General features: G+C 36.2%; 4 protein-coding genes across 7 annotated transcripts in view; 2 read left to right on the top strand and 2 right to left on the bottom strand.

Moving 5' to 3' along the window:
- Positions 1729–4249, top strand: LOC104702324 (tubulin beta-1 chain). Its single transcript, XM_010418180.2, has 3 exons — positions 1729–2311; positions 3073–3342; positions 3434–4249. Exons 1-3 carry the CDS (start codon positions 1915–1917, stop codon positions 4111–4113), a joined length of 1347 nt encoding a protein of 448 aa, XP_010416482.1. The 5' UTR covers positions 1729–1914; the 3' UTR covers positions 4114–4249.
- Positions 4325–5566, bottom strand: LOC104702323. Of its 2 annotated transcripts, XM_010418178.2 has the most exons (3): positions 5075–5566; positions 4905–4988; positions 4325–4819 (listed from the first exon to the last, which is right to left on the bottom strand). In XM_010418178.2, the coding sequence occupies exons 1-3, from the start codon at positions 5405–5407 to the stop codon at positions 4487–4489; spliced, it is 750 nt and encodes a 249-aa protein (XP_010416480.1). In that variant the 5' UTR covers positions 5408–5566; the 3' UTR covers positions 4325–4486. The 2 variants fall into 2 exon arrangements, with proteins under 2 accessions (XP_010416480.1, XP_010416481.1); XM_010418179.2 differs by lacking the exon at positions 4905–4988.
- On the bottom strand, positions 6448–9503 carry LOC104702322. 2 transcript variants are annotated; one of them, XM_010418173.1, is made up of 6 exons: positions 9219–9503; positions 8570–9118; positions 7638–7768; positions 7419–7522; positions 7250–7314; positions 6448–7126 (listed from the first exon to the last, which is right to left on the bottom strand). In XM_010418173.1, the coding sequence occupies exons 4-6, from the start codon at positions 7492–7494 to the stop codon at positions 6713–6715; spliced, it is 555 nt and encodes a 184-aa protein (XP_010416475.1). In that variant the 5' UTR covers positions 7495–7522; positions 7638–7768; positions 8570–9118; positions 9219–9503; the 3' UTR covers positions 6448–6712. The 2 variants fall into 2 exon arrangements, with proteins under 2 accessions (XP_010416475.1, XP_010416479.1); XM_010418177.1 differs by having other exon boundaries at positions 7250–7311; positions 7638–9118.
- LOC104702321 (ER lumen protein-retaining receptor) overlaps positions 18612–19202 on the top strand; it is a 3724-nt gene continuing 3133 nt past the window's right edge. The window contains exon 1 of one of the 2 annotated variants that reach the window (XM_010418170.2): positions 18612–19080. In XM_010418170.2, the coding sequence (XP_010416472.1) occupies positions 18858–19080 (223 nt within the window). In that variant the 5' untranslated portion in view covers positions 18612–18857. The remainder of the gene's footprint in view (positions 19081–19202) is intronic. The other variant, XM_010418169.2, reaches the window with a different exon arrangement.

Genomic DNA, 19202 nt, shown 5'->3' with positions numbered 1-19202 from the left:
ACAAAACCGGCCCAGCCCAGGTTTATTATGACTGAATCTATATTTGTCACATCAGTTCTGTATTATCAATAGGAAAATGATAGAAACGTGCTTCCCATATCCTCTATGTTCCCTTCGGTGACATTTTTACAAGAAGTTGGGAGCAAGTAAACTTACCAAGAACAAATGGTTGGGAACAAGTATACCCCCTCTTTTAAAAATCTCTGCCTCAAACGGATTGCGCCCCGCAAAATTGTTAGGTTCACCCTCTCCGCCTCGATTAATGACTAATCTCCCTAACATCAATTATTTAATTATATCTGTTTAATTTGATTATAATCCGTCTAATCCGATTACTTCTTGCTTAATTTTGTGTATAATGGTTATTTTAGAGCCAAATATAAATCAAATATGTATTTTTTTTGTTATTTAGACATTTATGTTAAGAGTTTATGATATTTTACAATAACTAATGTACAAATCTTTAATGAAAATCATAAATTTTCTTTTAAAATTATGTTTTTATGTGTTTACCATAATTTTAAAGACAATATTATAGTTTATATTTTATTTGATATTTTTATTTTAACATAAACATAATTATACATATATTTAATACTACATATTTTTATTTTATTATTAATTTAATAAAATAATCTTAAAATTAGTCCCCAATTAATCTCCGTTTAATCTCCGATTTTCTTGCTAGGCGCTAGGTTCACCCCGACCGCCCGACTAATGTCTATTGATTTCTAAAACAGGAAGTATACCGTATGTTTAAAAATAAAAAATAAAAAATAAGATCATCTTTTTACAAGTTCAATTATTGATCTTGACGTTACTTATAAACAGCGAACTTGACATAAAAATAAAAGCAAGATAATTGGATCAAATCTCAGATCTTACTACAGTCTAAATCTATCTAGCTACATGCTATGACATTATTATTATTTTTCTATATGAGTACATATAATTCTTTTTATTTTGTTTTGTTATCAGTATTTGCATGATAGATCCAAACTCAATTGGTGTGAGGATATTTTTATACTATGATAATTCAACCGATTTTCAAATTTCAATTATTGTGTTTTATTGTTTACGTAGAAATAGACATATGTATTCAAGATCACCAGATCGTTTATTACATCTAGCTACATGTGCTATGTCACTTATAAACAACTAAGAGACTCAAGACAAGTTATTGAATACATTTCGCACCCATCTTGTAATGCATAAGTATATGTTACTGTTTCTATGGTTATAGTTCAAAAAGTAGAAGAAGACTCGTCATTAGTGGATTCAAAGGTCTGAAAACGAAATAACAGCCATAATGTGATTTCTTCTCTATCAATGTAGACATTTTTAAATTAGTGAAAATATTGATTTTTTTTTTAGCTCAATTCAGACCATGATTTATTTGGAACTTTAAGAAAATCTAACAAAGTCAAAGAAAAATAGCTAAAACAATAATATGGATGTTAATTAAAATCTGTAATTGTCAATAGTAAAATTTAATGATATTATCTAAATAAGAAGAAAATAGAGATATCACATTTATTTTTAATATATAATTCCAAATCATCTTAAATAAAATTAATTATATATTGGTATGATGTATTATTCATTTTCCTTTCAAAGAATTTTCAATATCATGGTTTTTATGATTTCTTTTTTTTTTTGGTTGAATAAATGATATATATTGGATTATTGGTATATAAAATAAAATAATAATAATAGGTTGCAGTGAAAAAAAAACAGAGAATAAAGAAACAGGGGAAGAAGAAGAAACGGTTATAGCTGGCAAGATCCATCTTCTTCCCCCACTCTGTCAACTTTGTCACTCTCCCGCTTCTCTCTCTCTCTCTCTCTCTCTCTCTCGCCTTCTTATTCTCTTCCTCTTCTCTCGTCTCAGATCTCAAATCTTTATCGATCATCATGAGAGAGATCCTTCACGTTCAAGGTGGCCAATGCGGTAACCAAATCGGTTCCAAATTCTGGGAAGTTATCTGCGACGAACACGGCGTTGATCCCACGGGACGTTACAACGGTGACTCCGCTGACCTCCAGCTCGAACGTATCAACGTTTATTACAATGAAGCATCTGGTGGTAGATACGTTCCTCGTGCTGTTCTCATGGATCTTGAGCCTGGTACTATGGATAGTATCAGATCCGGCGCCTATGGTCAGATATTTCGTCCTGATAACTTTGTTTTTGGTCAGTCTGGTGCTGGTAACAACTGGGCGAAAGGTCATTATACCGAAGGTGCTGAGCTCATTGATGCTGTTCTTGATGTTGTTCGTAAGGAGGCTGAGAACTGTGATTGCCTTCAAGGTATAAAATCTCTCTCAGTCACTGTTTTGGTTTCCATCGTTTATATTTCATGACTTTTGAGTGTTTAGTGTTGCATGTTTAGTAATCGATGATTTCGATTTCACTTGTTTTTTCTATGTTCATGAATTTTGATCATCCTCGCATTGCATTTGCTTTTGTTGGTCTTGTTTTGATATGTTTCTCAACATTGATCTCATCAAGAGCAAGATCCTTCGATGTTGTTTTGCTCGTGGAGTGAGTCGGTGCTTATGTTTCAATAATTCATATTGTATTCAAGAATCAGATTGTTAATTACTTTTGAGACTGAGCTGTTACCACTTAATGATTGACCCAGCAATTAGATTTTGTCTACTTTTTAAAAAAAACTACATTGAATCGAAAAGACGATATCCTAATTTGGCAGTAGTGTTATTGTGGCCCCTAATGTTTTGTGACAGTGGATCAAAAGTTATAATATCACGTGAACCTTAACCATATCGAATTTTTTAATCAGTACTTTAGAGGATACTGTTGTGTTGACTCTATCGAGGTGAAACAGATCATATTTGAGAGATGATTGAATAGGCAAATGGGTCATGATTGGTTTCATATAGAATAACATCTCATTACTTTTTGGATCTGGTCTGGACATAAAAGACAAGTTCTTCAGTCCTTTATCAAACCTTACCTGCCATTTGGACTATGTTTAGTTGCTATTCAAGTGACATTACGGATACATTGTTTCATTTTCATATTTTCTGTGTCTCGTTTCATTATTACAGGGTTTCAAGTATGTCACTCTCTCGGAGGAGGCACAGGTTCAGGAATGGGAACTCTGTTGATATCAAAGATCCGTGAGGAGTACCCGGACAGGATGATGCTCACATTCTCTGTTTTCCCATCTCCAAAGGTCTCAGATACAGTCGTTGAGCCTTACAATGCCACTCTTTCAGTCCACCAGCTTGTAGAGAACGCTGATGAATGCATGGTACTCGACAACGAAGCTCTCTATGATATCTGTTTCCGCACTCTCAAACTCAGCACTCCTAGCTGTAAGTACCAAGTTTTGTATCGAATAAAGCTAATTAATGTTCTCTTGGTTCTTAAATCCTGAGACGATCATATATGTATGTGCATTTGCAGTTGGAGACTTGAACCACTTGATCTCCGCAACAATGAGTGGTGTGACTTGCTCTTTACGGTTCCCTGGACAACTAAACTCTGACCTAAGGAAACTCGCCGTGAACCTAATCCCATTCCCACGTCTTCATTTTTTCATGGTTGGTTTCGCGCCTCTGACTTCCCGTGGCTCCCAACAGTACATCTCTCTCACAGTCCCCGAGCTGACGCAGCAAATGTGGGACGCCAAGAACATGATGTGCGCAGCTGATCCACGCCATGGACGTTACCTCACAGCCTCGGCCATGTTCAGAGGAAAGATGAGCACAAAAGAAGTTGACGAACAGATCTTGAACGTCCAGAACAAGAACTCATCTTACTTTGTTGAATGGATCCCAAACAACGTCAAGTCCAGCGTCTGCGACATCCCACCAACCGGAATCAAAATGGCTTCAACGTTTGTGGGAAACTCGACTTCGATCCAGGAAATGTTCAGGAGAGTAAGCGAGCAGTTCACAGCCATGTTCAGGAGAAAAGCTTTCCTTCATTGGTATACAGGAGAAGGAATGGACGAGATGGAGTTCACTGAAGCTGAAAGCAACATGAATGATCTCGTCGCTGAATACCAGCAATACCAAGATGCTACTGCTGATGAAGAAGGTGAGTACGAGGATGAAGAGGAAGAAGAAGTTTACGAATCTTGATTTCAAATTGAGAAAACACACAAGCCCAATCTTGAAAGCTCTCTTTCTCTCTATGCCTACTACTACTACTACTATTTTGTGGTTCTCTTATTGTATTTGCCATTTGCATTGTTTGTAATAATAACTCGTCAATGTATCTCTCTTTTAAGCTCTCATAAATAAATAAAAAAGGATTCTTAGAATCCTTTTAAAACTGCATTTATAAAATAATACACAACCAATACTTTTGCATTTTTCCAATGGAAACTTGCAATTTTGGTTGAGAATATTCGTATCAAAATCCTAGTACATTTTTCTGCTATATATCTAGGCACTAGGTAGGTCGAAAAAGCTCCCAAAAAGAAAAGACAAAAAGGTAACAATTTAGAAAAAGTTACCCATCCCTACTTGAGAGTTGGTATGAGGAGATGAATCTAGTGTAAAGCTTCTTGGATCGAATCAAACCTAATCTTCTTTGTCTTGCTTGAGCAGCTGCTTGGATTTTACTTGCTGATGATGATGCCACTCTCTCAAAACCAACCAATGGGAAGATTCCGTTACCACCTTCCTCTGCAGCTGGAAGAAGGTTCAGATCAATCCCGCTACGTCGTTCCTTATCACTCACGTTAACCGTACGATGAACAGATATCAACGGTCGCAGATTTTGATCAACTCTAATGGGCTGGGCTATTAACCCAACTTGCGCCCTAAGTAAACCCATCTCCGCCTGTAATATTCATTCACCAAATATTTTTATCAAATATGGAAACAAATATTAATAAACCTTTACATTTCCCAAAAAAAAAAAACACCTCGAGAACAGAACAGGATGTGTTAAACTGAGAAGAAGATGTCTGGTTTTTCGTACAAAATTCTTCTTCTAAACCTTTTTTAATCTGTCGACACTCAGATTGATTTACGCAAATTACATAATAATAATTTTATCAAACCATTTAAACCAGAAATAATAATAAGAACTTACGGTTTGAGAATTGGTTTTCTTGGCCTCACCGGTTAAGCACGAAGAACTCGAATTACTCCCCAAATCGCCGACCGATTTAATCAGCGGCGGTTCAGGCGAAAACACCGGAGAAGAAGAAGAAGAAGACCTCTTTTTAGTGCGACCCCATTTATGGAACAAAGGAGGAGAAGAATCAGAAGAGGAGGAGGAGGAGAATACAACAGGGTGCGAAAGTTGCAATAAGACTGAAGAAACTTCGTAGTCAATTCTATCGAAATAGGAATCTTCGTTCTTGCCTTTGCCTTTACCACAGTTACCTTCCATTGATATACTCTGTTTCTTCTTCTTCGACATTGTTGTGGTTTTTTTTGGTAGTGAATGAGGGAAGAGACGCAAATGATTTTGTTTTTTTTGGGGAGGAGCCTCTCTTCTCTTCTCTTTTCTTCTCTTCTCTTCTCTTCTCTTCGGCTGCTTGAAACGATTGGGTTAATAATATGACTTATGAGAGTTAAATCTTTTTCTGAAGATTTGGTTTCGTTTTATTTGTTTTTTTTTTCACATATATCTCGTAGTGTTGATGGTCTAGCTTTATGACACGTGTCAGTACATTTTTTTGTTTCTTATTTTTGATTTTTGGGTTTCTTGTTCTCGATGTAACATTTTTAGCCATTTAACATTTTTTTGTCAGTTTTGGAAGAAAAAAAAATCGAATTAATCCCCCAAAATGCTAAGTTTGCTTTTATTTTCTAAACACAATATTATTTCTGATAATTTTCACAAACCTCACTAGATTTCCTTCTGATTAAAATAATGTTTGAAGTGATGCGTTTAACAAGTTAGTAATTTTTTATATATAGTTTTTTTTTTCTGTTTAGAGATAAGGTCACCAAGTTTCATGTGCTTGCTCAAAGAAATTTTGCTTCTATAAGAGAACCAAAATTAGAATATCTAATTATTCTATGTGTCCATTTATTTACCGAGGACATGTCAACGAAGTGTGGTTACTGGTTACTATTTTCTGAAACTACTGCATAAAAAATGGGATATTTCGTCAAACTAAAGACCTGATCCGAGTCTTGTACCAAAACAATCTGGTTTCTGACTTGAGATTTTGGTTCAAGTGTTTTCCTATAAACAATGGATGACTATAGAGATAACAGTCAACATTACCAGTCAATAACCAAATGATTTTTTTTTTTTTTTTGCAAGAACTAAATGTTAACCATACAATATTTGTTAACATATATGCATTCAATTAGTAAGCAAACCATGTCCACTTAACTGGACTATTACTACAGTCTACACAGAACATAGCTCTTTCTTTCTTTTTTTCATTTTTTTTTTGAATAAAATGTAAAATTTATTCGAAATTTTTTTTTACATCAAGTGCATTTTTTTTTTTTGACAAAACATTTGATAAAAAAAATGAAAGAGAGTACTTCCTTAGTGTGTGGCAAACCAGACCTCCATACATTTGTCATAACCTCCATCTCCTTGCTCTCTTATGGAAGATATTCTATTACGAACATCTTTATCTAACCGTTTGATAAGTTGGTTTGGAGGAGTTGCAGTTTCCCCATAGTTGCAACTGCAACCCGATCTTAACTTGTAAACAATAGCAACTATGTAGAGAGCTCTTTCTTAGTCTCTACATAGTTGTTATTGTTTACGAGGATTGAGCCTAGGAGACCTCCTTAATGGCGTCTTTACTACGGGCCTTTCCTCCTTGTAGTTCTTACTAACCTTGTCTTCCAATTCAGCCACTTTAGCCATCAATCCTGAAATGATCTTATCTTTCTCATGATTAGATGATTCAAGCTGCTCCTGAATAGTTACAAGACTTAATATGTTCTTGTTAGCTTGTTTGATCTCCTCGTCTCTCCTCATTAATTTATCAGTGAATCTGCTTTCGATGCACTTGAATTCACTCCAAGCAAACCCGTATTCTTGTAATAGTGTAGATACCTCACATCCCTTTTTGAAAGCAAGCTTCTCAAATTCAAGCTTCAGTTTCTTGAGCTTGTCTTCCAATAATTTACAATCCGCATCTCCACCAGAATCACTAGTTTCCTTCTGCCACAATACAAAAAAACAAAAACAAAAACAAAAAAAAAGAAACATATTTTCAATCTCCTACAAATCGATAAGCATAAGACAGAACTTTTAAGAAAACAAAAGTTGAAAACTTTAACATACATGTGTACTCAGAATGAAGAAATCAAACCAAGCTCTCAAGTAATCCAACTCATTCTGAACATCTTCTGAAATTTACCATAATATACAAAACGGTAAAGGAGCAAACTTTACTAATAAAACTTTCTAAAAACATCATAGTCATGAGAGAATCAAAACAAATTGCTCTCACCTAATTGCGATTTGCAAGAAAAACGATCTCTTTCCATGAAGAAATCGTATTTAGCGCTCTCAAACCGCCGCTTCATCTTCGTGTCTTTGAATATCCTTTTTCATCTGAATAATCAAAGAGAAAAATTACTAAAAATGCCTGGAAAAAGTTTCTAAAATTTTTTACTAAAAAACCATAAATTTCGGGGAGACCTGTTGCTTTTTTTTGGTTACCACTTACCAGAGAGAGATTATCATTGTAACTCTGAGCATCAGAGACCTGACGCTTAACCTGAGCTCGAAGCTTTTCTTCGTTTTGCCGAAGGATCTCGACCAAACTGTTGAAGATTATATTCCATTTCATCTCCTTATCTGAAGAATCTTTGGAACCCATTTAGAAGAAAGAAAAAAAAAACACTTTCCCGAAGTTGAGGTTAGAGAGAGCCTTGTGTTTCTAAATCTAAACTAGTAAACTCTACTCGTAACTGTTTTAATTCCCCTCCAATTAATGCACTATAATCAAGGAACGTGTTATGCTAATATCATATGATTAGTATAGTAGTGTAAGCCTAAACGCACGAGATAATTTTTTTTTTCTTTTGAGTAGCTTGATTTAGAGTTTTAAAAATACATGGGGAAGTGTAGTGTGGAGAAGAATGTAGAGGAAATTGTAAAAATAATCGATAGTAGTAGAGGAAATTGTAAAAATAATCGATAGAAGTAGACTATTTTAAATATTAATTAGCTTGATGATGAAGAAGTAGCATTTATAGCAAGAGTTTGAATTTTCAAAACATTAATTCACACACATTAAAAACAAATAAACGAGCAAGTTAATAATTAGGATTAACAATTTTTTTTCTTTACTTTTTTTCTAAAATATGATTTCACAATACGAGAGGTGCTCATATGTGTCACAAACTCTTTTGTAACTTCGTAAAGATTGATACAATTTGATGATGATAAATAAACGTTAAAAAAAAAAAATAGGTTACTACTTTTTTTTTCTCTCCGTTTTTTTAAAGATTCTATCAAATCTAAAATTTAGAAAAAATGAAAGTAAATTGGAATTACTTGATTTTCTCACTCTTAACATCCTAACATGATCAATCCTTGGCGAACAAGCATATACTAATCATTAATATACTCACATTCATATTTTCTCCATTTTACCTTGTAGAGATGTTTTCTTCCTCTCTGCCTCCTGAAGTTATTCTCAAAATCTTGTCTTTTCTTCCGGGCAAAACATTACAAAAGCTCCGATTAGTTTCAAAGGAGTTCAACTCCCTCATCTCCGAACCCTACCTCATCCGTCTCCACCACCGCCATGCCCTAAACTCCTCCTCTATCCTAACCGCCTTCACCGGTTCCCACGGATCCCAAACCGTATATCTCAAACTCTTCCTCTTCACCAAACCCAACGACGTTGCTCTCGCCGTTCTCACTGCTTTCAAAGCTTTTTACACAGACCGTCTCCCAGAAACCCATCACAAAACGCTTCCTTGGAGAAAGAATCAGAGTCTTCTCTTCTAACCATCAGTTTATCTGTATCTTGATCGACAAGGAACATTTTCTATTCGACCCTATTAACCAAAAACTCCTAAAAATACCACAATCCTCCACTTCTTCTTCTTCTTCTTCTCCTTCCGTTGTCTCCTTCGGCTTCGTTTCCTCAACGTTAGAGTACAAAATCATCAGATTTTTCCTTCCTTATCACCCAATCTGCAAATTCGAGATACTCACTCTCACAATCACAGGAAGAAACTGCAATCATCATCTCGAGATCTCACCATGGAAATCACAAGAACAAGAGTGTCCTTACCTTCTAGAACCATACCCTCCAGCTCACGCTGATGGGTACCTTTATTGGATAACAAAACATGTTCCAGAGATCGTTTCTTTCTCTTTAGAGCAAGAGAAGTTCTCTGTTCTGCCTCCACCGCCGTGTTTTGAAGACAACCGTAAGCACTGTTTTAGCTTATGTGGAATCAGAGGGAATCTCTGGGTAGTAGACTACAATTCCATTGCACCAAACATGGAGCTTTGGATGATGAGTGGCTCAAATGGATCTGCTTGGATCAAAACGCACCATATCGACCTCAAGAAAACATTGACCCATTATCTGATTGTGTAATTGATATGCTCAAATTTATTCTAGAGCTACTCTCTCAAATTAATAGATCAATTGTAGTATTTAGGGATTGTATCCACAAGGACTCTAGATCACACAATAGATTTAATAATCTTTTAATTATGCTAAACAGAAATATTAATTTAAATTGCAAGATTAAACAGAAAATAAAAAAGTTGTAAAATTCAGAAAAATTAAACGCTAAGCCTAGGGAATTTCTCAGGAAATCATGAAAAATCAAATTAATTAATTAAGCAAGCAGGATTCAATAATTAAGCACCATTCTTGAACTCTAAATACAATTATAAAATAATTCAGTTCTCACTGCAAATATTATCTAAGTTTTAAAACCCGAAAATCCAAATCTCTTTGCAAAATTCAAGTTAAAAACCAACAATAAATTCAAGTTTAGATAAGTTCACAAAATCCCTAAATCAAATCTCTTTGCAAATAGGTATTTTGCTCACCAAAGGTTTTTGTCAGGAAAATCAATTATATTCTCATATCAATCAATAATCCTAAGATCTAAATCCAGATGACTAATCAAAGATCTAGCATTAAGAACAACCTATGGTGAAGAACAAGAAAGATAATGAATCCAAACAATTAATTAATCTAACAATCTCTGAAATCCCTAGTGAGAAACCCTAAACCTAACAAGCAGATCTACTCAGACATAATCAATGAAACACAAATCATATTCTGAATAAATAGCATTAAGAGATTAAAAGAAGTAGAAAAGGAGTTCTGAATCTTCTCTGGAGGAGTCTTGATTCTTCTCTCCAAAAGCTCTCTAAAAATCTCTCAGGGTTTTGCTCTCAAAAGTTGCAGGAAAAATAAAGCTTAGGTCTAGACAATGACCATAAAAATCCTATATATATTCCTAAAACACGAATGGGGACTAATGATGCAAATATGGAAACTTTGAGGCAGAATTGTAAATCTTCAAAACTTGTGAGAAAACTTCCGATTTGTCTTGTGGCTCTGCATCGATCGACACCATCACTTGCATCGGTCGATGCTTACTCTTGAACTTGTCTCCCAACTTCGCAGCTTTAGCCTCAATGCTTGATTATACTCCAAATCCTCTTATTTAGCTCCATTAAGCTCTCATCCATGCTAAGTCCTATAAAGACTCAAAAGACTCTAAAAATACCAAAAAGACTCTATAAATAAGACTTATATCATGGCTAAAAACACCTAAGAACCATGATATATCAACTCCTCCAGACTTAGCATTTACTTGCCCTCAAGCAAAACATAAACTTAGACCTGTGAAAGAGGTTTGAAAACGCAGGAACTCATTTTCTTTTTTAAAGTAATGTCATGATCATCCTAACCATAATCCATATGCTTAGCAGATAAATCCAAGTCGAACCACCATGTACTTCTCCGTTGACTTTCATAGCATCCCAAATTCAAACCAAATTCCACTACTTCCACCATCAAACTTTCATCGGTGGGTCTCATCAATTTGATCAATGTCAAGAACCTTCTAGACTCATTCCCGTACAATACCATAACAAGCAAGATAATATATTGTACAACATGTGGTACTCTTTCTCTCCCCTAGACTTATTCTATTTAATCTTCCTTAGAGCTTTGCTTTTTTTTATCTTTTTCTTTTTTTCTCTCAAAGTTGTAGGCGAATAATGGGGTCATCGGTAATTTACCTATCCCTCGCTTCCAAGCTTTGTGTGATCATTTGACTCAAGAGTAGAATAATGAAGTCATATGTAATTTACCTACCTCTCTAAAATGATCAAAATCATCTCATCTTTTATTCTTTTTTTTTAAACAAAGCTCTCAGGAAAAATATTTCAAACTTTAAATAAGGGAGAGGAGTACCATTTTCTTTTCTGAAATCTTACTTGTCAGGTATGAACAAGGATTCAAGCTCTATGAACATCAATCTCCTTGATGAGTTAAAAAGAAAAGTACAGAAATTACCTCAGGCTTTTATGGATACTGTAGGAAATTCGGATGTCTCTGGTTTACTGGTCAGCCATTGGATTTTTCATTAGTCGGATTCTGGATTCAATCTGCAGCATTAATCAACCAAGGCATTGCACTAATAAGAAAAATCATAGTTTCCAACAAAAATTTTGACTCAATAAAACAATTTTTTTTTTCGGACACTCAAAAACAAAAACGTAGTTAGTAACTGCCTCCCCCAGACTTAAACAACAATGTCCCCAGTGCTATCAAGTAAGAGATTGGCTAAGAAAAATAAACAAAAATGAATAAGTATTGAAATTGTGAAAAAAACGTGTTACCAATCCGGATGTTCTGTGTCGACCGATGTTGATGTTGTGTCGGTCGATGCACTCTGCAGATGCAGAGAATTCGAACATTACTCCTGAGTTAGCTGCGATTAATTTGTGTTTTTCTCACTCCTTGGATGTTAGCACTGTTAAGAATCACTCAAACACAAGATAAAACGCAACATGATAGATAGAAGTTCATAATTCAATACAAATTCAAACTGACTCAAAGCAAAAATAAAAATGGCTCAAAGTGGAAAAGAAAAACCTAAGAGTGGGTTGCCTCCCACTAAGCGCTTGTTTTCAGTCATTAGCTTGACTGTGTCGGATCTCAGGCATCCGGTGGTTCGGAACAAGGCAATGAATGCTTCCGAGAGAATGTCCTCTTCATCCAAGGTGGTGTATAAGCTTTAGGTGCATGGGATCTGCTAAGGATGTGAGGATCATGAGCAGGGCGGGACTTAGGAATGGGTGGCTTTCTTTTAAGTCTTGCAAAATCATCATCAGAAGAAACAAGCGCTCTACGATAATCTTGTGGCTTGGTTAACTGCAAAACAGTTTTTGCACCTTTGAAATTCTTATTGATGATAGGAGAAGATTTAGGAGACGAAGATGCATACCTTGGCCTTACCTGTGGGTTCTCGACTGTGGAATGGAGAGATTTCAGCTTTACAACTGGTCTAGGACTTGCAGCTAAGGATCCAACTCGAGTAACTTCGGTTTTGGACAAGTCCGAACTGTCTCTGGAAGGTGTGTCGATCGATGCAACAGCTGCATCGATCGATGCTTGGCCCGCAACTCGTGTTTCGTCAACGATTCTGCAACTTTCCTCAGCAATCCGTGTTTCCATTACAAAAACATCATCTACCAGCAACTTGTCATGGATCAGAACCACATCATGGTCTCTAGTAATGATTAGATGATCTCCACTCCAATCCTCAAGCTTAACAGCTTGCTTACTTACTTCCTTAACAGGCTCCAATTCTTTGACATACCCAGCAGTAATGTCTCCATGAAGCTCTATGATCGGATCATCATCAGATGCAATTTCCACAGAAAATGTCTGACCATCAATAGTGGGAACCCTTCTCAGCTTGTCCATCTCAAAGTTCATAACCAAATCTTCTACATTCAAGGCTATGTGTCATTTCTTAACATCAATGATGGCACCAGCTATAGCCAAGAAAGAGCGTCCTAAAATGAGAGGATCACTATGCTCTTTGTCATACTTCAATACCGCAAAGTCAGTGGGAATCATGCAATCTCCAATCTTAATCGGAATATCTTTTAATACACCTTCAAGAATTCTTCTGGACCGATCATCTAAGATAAGAGATATCATAGTTGGCTTGAAATCTGTCATCCCAAGTCTCACAGCAACAGAATGTGGCATCAAATTAATACTAGAGCCCAGATCACAAAGAGAGTGAGCAAACCGTGCTGCAGAGATAGAATAATCAAGTACGAAACTGCCAGGATCTGGTAACTTCTCAGCAGTCCTGCACTGAATTACTGCACTCACTTTCTTAGAAACAACCACTTGCTGCTTCTTATCCTTCTTCCTCTGTGGAGGCTGCTTCAACAGAATGGAGCTGACATCCTTGGTAAGTAGTGCTCCTTCCTCAGGGCTCAAACCATTGGTGACCATTCTCTTGACATACCGCTTAATCCCAGGAGAAAACTTCACAACATCAACCAAAGGCATCTCTATCATCACCTTATCCATCATAGCTTTGCATCTAGTTTCCTCAATCTCTTGCTTGGACCTCCTAGGCTTAGGAAAAGGAACCTTAGGCTTGTAAGCTTTTTCAGTATCAGATGGTGGAATGTGAGGAGAAATCGGAGTTGTCTGTGGGGTGCGTCGATCGATGTTGATGTTGTGTCGATTGATGCTTGATTGAGGAGGCATCGATCGATGCTGCTGCATATCGGTCGATGCAAGCTCTGCAACCGTATCATTGTCTCCTTCCTTCACCAAAATTGCATTGCAAGCATGCCTTGGATCAGTCTTTGTTCTTCTAGAAAGAAGTTCCTCTTGTCTTTTAACAGACCCAACAGTCTGAATCACTTGATTCTCTAGCTTTTTGACATGAGTGTTTAAGGCATCAAACTTCCCAGTCAACTCAGTGTATACAGAATCAATCTTTCCATTGAAGTCCACTGTTAACTTCTGTTGACCTTGAAGAATCTGCTCAATCATTGATTCCATCTTGCTCTCTAAACTGGGTGGAGGGAGGGGTTGGTAAGAAGAAGATCCATAGGTCCTTGTAAAGTTGCTGTTTGGATTTCCTGTGAAAGAATTCTTCTGACCAAATCTCTGATTTTGATACCCAGCTCCATATACATAGTTGACATCTTCTGTAATCTCTGGCTTTGGCTCAAAAGTCTCAACATCTTCAGCAAAATGGACAGACTTCTTTCCCACAAGAAGATTGTGCATTGTATCCAACTTAGCATTCACCGCACTAAACTGATTTGAACCATTGCCTTCATGTGCTCTTCTCCGCTCTAAGTCTGCATTCTTGGTACTGTTTCTTGATGCTAGCCTCTTTATCAACTTTTCAGCCTCATCTGGGTATCTTGTCTTGAAGTTCCCATCACTAGCAGCATCCAAAGCCATCTGATACCTCCAATCAATCCCGCTGAAGAAGATACTGATCAGCTGCACCTCTGAGAACCCATGATGCGGACAGTCTCTCTGGTATGCCTTGAACCTTACCCAAGCAGCTTTGTAAGATTCAGCTGGTTCTTGTCTAAAGGTGGAGAGCTTAATCCTTAGCTCATCAGACATCGCATCATCATAGAAGTAATTCAAGAATGCCACCTTGATGTCATGCTAGGTTGTCAAAGATCCTGGTTTTAGTTGCCTTAGCCAATGAGAAGCTTCCCCAGCAAGAGAGTAGGGGAAGAGCTTGCAATAGAGATAGTCTTCTATGACTCCATTAGCTTTAATGCTGGTGACTATATCCTCAAAATACTCAATGTGGTCTAGAGGCTTCTCATGTGGTAGGTTCTGTAATGGTCTTTGGCCGACAAGAGCGAAGTAAGCAGGCTTCAGCTCAAAATCATTCCTTGGGAATAGAGGAGGGACAATTGCGGAGCGGTTCTCATAGAACAAGTCTGGTCTGTTGAAATCCGCAAGAGTTTTGACAAGCTCTCCATTGTCGTCTCGTCGTCTCTAAACATTCTCTGCATCCGCTCTAGCATTGCATCGATCGATGCCAAGGTTGCGTTGGTTGATGCCTTCCTGGTTGCGTCGATCGATGCCATCGTTGCGTCGATCGACGCCATGTGCATTCGCATCCACAACGACGAGTTCCTCTGGAATGACCCGTCCTTCAGCATCAAGTTTTTGGCCTTGCTCGTTGTACGCATTACCCTCTCGATCTCTCAAAACTCCAGCCTCATCAGGTCTCAATATGATTGTATTGGCCATCTTCGCTGACTTGGCTGTTTTTGTGTTATCACGCTCTAATTGTCTTAACTCTTGGTTTGTAAGCGTAACAACTGGACCAGTAGGATTTTTCCTGGTGCTAGGCTTAGGCATGTACCTGAAACACACAAGAGAAAAGAAACAAAAGCGTGTGAGTAAAATAGAAAATAAAAATTTAGACAAAATCAAAGACTTTAATCTAACGGTGAATCAAAAGAGTCCCCGGCAACGGCGCCAAAATTTGATATGCTCAAATTTACCCTAGAGCTACTCTCTCAAATTAAGAGATCAATTGTAGTACTTAGGGATCGTATCCACAAGGACTCTAGATCACACAATAGATTTAATAATCTTTTAATTGTGCTAAACATAAATATTAATTTAAATTGCAAGATTAAACAGAAAATAAAAGAGTTGTAAAATTCAGAAGGATTAAACGCTAGGCCTAGGGAATTTCTCAGGAAATCATGGAAAATCAAATTAATTAATTAAGCAAGCAAGATTCAATAATTAAGTACCGTTCTTGAACTCTAAACACAATTATAAAATAATTCAGTTCTCACTGCAAATATTATCTAAGTTTTAAAACCCGAAAATCCAAATCTCTTTGCAAAATTCAAGTTAAAAACCAACAATAAATTCAAGTTTAGATAAGTTCACAAAATCCCTAAATCAAATTTCTTTGCAAATAGGTATTTTGCTCACCAAAGGTTTTTGTCAGGAAAATCAATTATATTCTCATATCAATCAAAAATCCTAAGATCTAAATCCAGATGACTAATCAAAGATCTAGCATTAAGAACAACTTATGGTGAAGAACAAGAAAGATAATGAATCCAAACAATTAATTAATCTAACAATCCATGAAATCCCTAGTGAGAAACCCTAAACCTAACAAGCAGATCTACTCAGACATAATCAATGAAACACAAATCATATTCTGAATAAATAGCATTAAGAGATTAAAAGAAGTAGAAAAAGAGTTCTGAATCTTCTCTGGAGGAGTCTTGATTCTTCTCTCCATAAGCTCTCTAAAAATCTCTAAGAGTTTTGCTCTCAAAAGTTGCAGGAAAAATAAAGCTTAGGTCTAGACAATGACCATAAAAATCCTATTTATATTCCTAAAACACGAATGGGGACTAATGATGCAAATATGGAAACTTTGAGGCAGAATTGTAAATCTTCAAAACTTGTGAGAAAACTTCCGATTTGTCTTGTGGCTCTGCATCGATCAACACCATCACTTGCATCGGTCGATGCTTACTCTTGAACTTGTCTTCCAACTTCGCAGCTTCAGCCTCAATGCTTGATTATACTCCAAATCCTATTATTTAGTTTCATTAAGCTTTTATCCATGCTAAGTCCTATAAAGACTCAAAAGATTTTAAAAATATCAAAAAGACTCTATAAATAAGACTTATATCATGGCTAAAAATACCTAAAAACCATGATATATCATTAATATTCCAGGTTTTGTTTCCAAGTAAGATACATATATATTACACGAGCAAGAATGAAGTGGAGGACGTTGGGGGTTTATCATGCGGAGAGTTACAGCTTTGTCATTATACTGATGGCCTTTTGTCTCTCTAATTTGTACTTATGAGATTAAATGTGTAATTTATCTTTTTAAAATATATGACAAAAATCATTCATGTTTCCTTATGATTTTGAACTTTTGTTCTATCTTTTTCTTATAGTTGACAAGAGGTATAATCATTTTAGGGATTCATGAAAAAGCCTAAAACACAAAGCAAGATATTCATACATACTTATGCAAGAAACAAACCTTTTTACACAACACACCAAAATCCACCAAGAAAAAACACAAAATAAATTATGAATCAATATTACACAATCTGGTTGCATGATTTAACAAATATTGTATAATGAAAAGTACATTAATCTATATATTAAAGAAAACACGATTCAATACCACCTTTAGTTTTTCAATGGATTACAAAAGAGACGAGGCAGAGTCGTTGGCTTACCACGAATCTAATTTGCACCTAAAACAAACTTAACCCTCCACGTGTCACCCCAGCTAATAAGTGTCGGACTTTTCGACTTTTTGTGTTGTATGAAGAAATAAAAAAGAGTAACTTTTTTAGCTGGGGGTGTCTAGGTGGGGTGGGTGCGTTACCAAATTTTCCAGTTTCCCCACTCCACATCCAACAAAAAAAAAGAAAAAAACAGTGTAATAATAATCAGTATTACCTGATCGTGCAACATAATCAATCCGGTCCGAAAAAGAGACAGATCTGGTCCTAAAGNAGAGTTCTGAATCTTCTCTGGAGGAGTCTTGATTCTTCTCTCCATAAGCTCTCTAAAAATCTCTAAGAGTTTTGCTCTCAAAAGTTGCAGGAAAAATAAAGCTTAGGTCTAGACAATGACCATAAAAATCCTATTTATATTCCTAAAACACGAATGGGGACTAATGATGCAAATATGGAAACTTTGAGGCAGAATTGTAAATCTTCAAAACTTGTGAGAAAACTTCCGATTTGTCTTGTGGCTCTGCATCGATCAACACCATCACTTGCATCGGTCGATGCTTACTCTTGAACTTGTCTTCCAACTTCGCAGCTTCAGCCTCAATGCTTGATTATACTCCAAATCCTATTATTTAGTTTCATTAAGCTTTTATCCATGCTAAGTCCTATAAAGACTCAAAAGATTTTAAAAATATCAAAAAGACTCTATAAATAAGACTTATATCATGGCTAAAAATACCTAAAAACCATGATATATCATTAATATTCCAGGTTTTGTTTCCAAGTAAGATACATATATATTACACGAGCAAGAATGAAGTGGAGGACGTTGGGGGTTTATCATGCGGAGAGTTACAGCTTTGTCATTATACTGATGGCCTTTTGTCTCTCTAATTTGTACTTATGAGATTAAATGTGTAATTTATCTTTTAAAAATATATGACAAAAATCATTCATGTTTCCTTATGATTTTGAACTTTTGTTCTATCTTTTTCTTATAGTTGACAAGAGGTATAATCATTTTAGGGATTCATGAAAAAGCCTAAAACACAAAGCAAGATATTCATACATACTTATGCAAGAAACAAACCTTTTTACACAACACACCAAAATCCACCAAGAAAAAACACAAAATAAATTATGAATCAATATTACACAATCTGGTTGCATGATTTAACAAATATTGTATAATGAAAAGTACATTAATCTATATATTAAAGAAAACACGATTCAATACCACCTTTAGTTTTTCAATGGATTACAAAAGAGACGAGGCAGAGTCGTTGGCTTACCACGAATCTAATTTGCACCTAAAACAAACTTAACCCTCCACGTGTCACCCCAGCTAATAAGTGTCGGACTTTTCGACTTTTTGTGTTGTATGAAGAAATAAAAAAGAGTAACTTTTTTAGCTGGGGGTGTCTAGGTGGGGTGGGTGCGTTACCAAATTTTCCAGTTTCCCCACTCCACATCCAACAAAAAAAAAGAAAAAAACAGTGTAATAATAATCAGTATTACCTGATCGTGCAACATAATCAATCCGGTCCGAAAAAGAGACAGATCTGGTCCTAAAGGTTTCGACTTTACTGGTTCTATTTCTGGCAAGAAAGTGAAAAAAGAAACGAATCCACGACAAAAGATGAAGGCGGCGCAGAGGCCGATCCACGCCGTGACGACATGGGTTCGCCGGCAACCACCAAAGGTTAAAGCTTTTCTCGGTGTTGTATCAGCCATGACTGCTCTGGTTTTGCTGAGAATGATCGTTCATGACCACGACAATCTCTTTGTCGCTGCTGAGGCTGTTCATGCCCTTGGTATCTCCGTCCTTATCTACAAACTCACCAAGGAGAAGACTTGTGCTGGTACTCATCGATTTCTTCCCAAAGTTTCGATATTTCTTGATTTTGAAAGTTCAGGGTTTCTTGGTTTAGGCTTTGATTAGGGGATGAGTGATTCTGAATTTGATTTTTGTCCCGATCCGATC

The sequence above is a fragment of the Camelina sativa genome, chromosome 7, assembly GCF_000633955.1.
Source record: "Camelina sativa cultivar DH55 chromosome 7, Cs, whole genome shotgun sequence".
NCBI lineage: Eukaryota > Viridiplantae > Streptophyta > Magnoliopsida > Brassicales > Brassicaceae > Camelina > Camelina sativa.
The sequence above is the reverse complement of the archived record's forward strand: the minus strand, read 5'-3'. Positions and strand labels throughout refer to the sequence as shown.

Coding starts and splice junctions, on each gene's coding strand:
- LOC104702322 (XM_010418173.1), bottom strand. CDS start 7,494: ATGAAGCGGCGGTTTGAGAGCGCTAAATACGATTTCTTCATGGAAAGA. Junction 7,315..7,418: donor TTCTTGCAAATCGCAATTAG/GTGAGAGCAATT, acceptor GGTAAATTTCAG/AAGATGTTCAGAATGAGTTG. Junction 7,127..7,249: donor TCTTCATTCTGAGTACACAT/GTATGTTAAAGT, acceptor GTATTGTGGCAG/AAGGAAACTAGTGATTCTGG.
- LOC104702324 (XM_010418180.2), top strand. CDS start 1,915: ATGAGAGAGATCCTTCACGTTCAAGGTGGCCAATGCGGTAACCAAATC. Junction 2,312..3,072: donor GAACTGTGATTGCCTTCAAG/GTATAAAATCTC, acceptor TCATTATTACAG/GGTTTCAAGTATGTCACTCT. Junction 3,343..3,433: donor CAAACTCAGCACTCCTAGCT/GTAAGTACCAAG, acceptor GTGCATTTGCAG/TTGGAGACTTGAACCACTTG.
- LOC104702323 (XM_010418178.2), bottom strand. CDS start 5,407: ATGTCGAAGAAGAAGAAACAGAGTATATCAATGGAAGGTAACTGTGGT. Junction 4,989..5,074: donor AGAAAACCAATTCTCAAACC/GTAAGTTCTTAT, acceptor GAGTGTCGACAG/ATTAAAAAAGGTTTAGAAGA. Junction 4,820..4,904: donor CATCCTGTTCTGTTCTCGAG/GTGTTTTTTTTT, acceptor TGAATATTACAG/GCGGAGATGGGTTTACTTAG.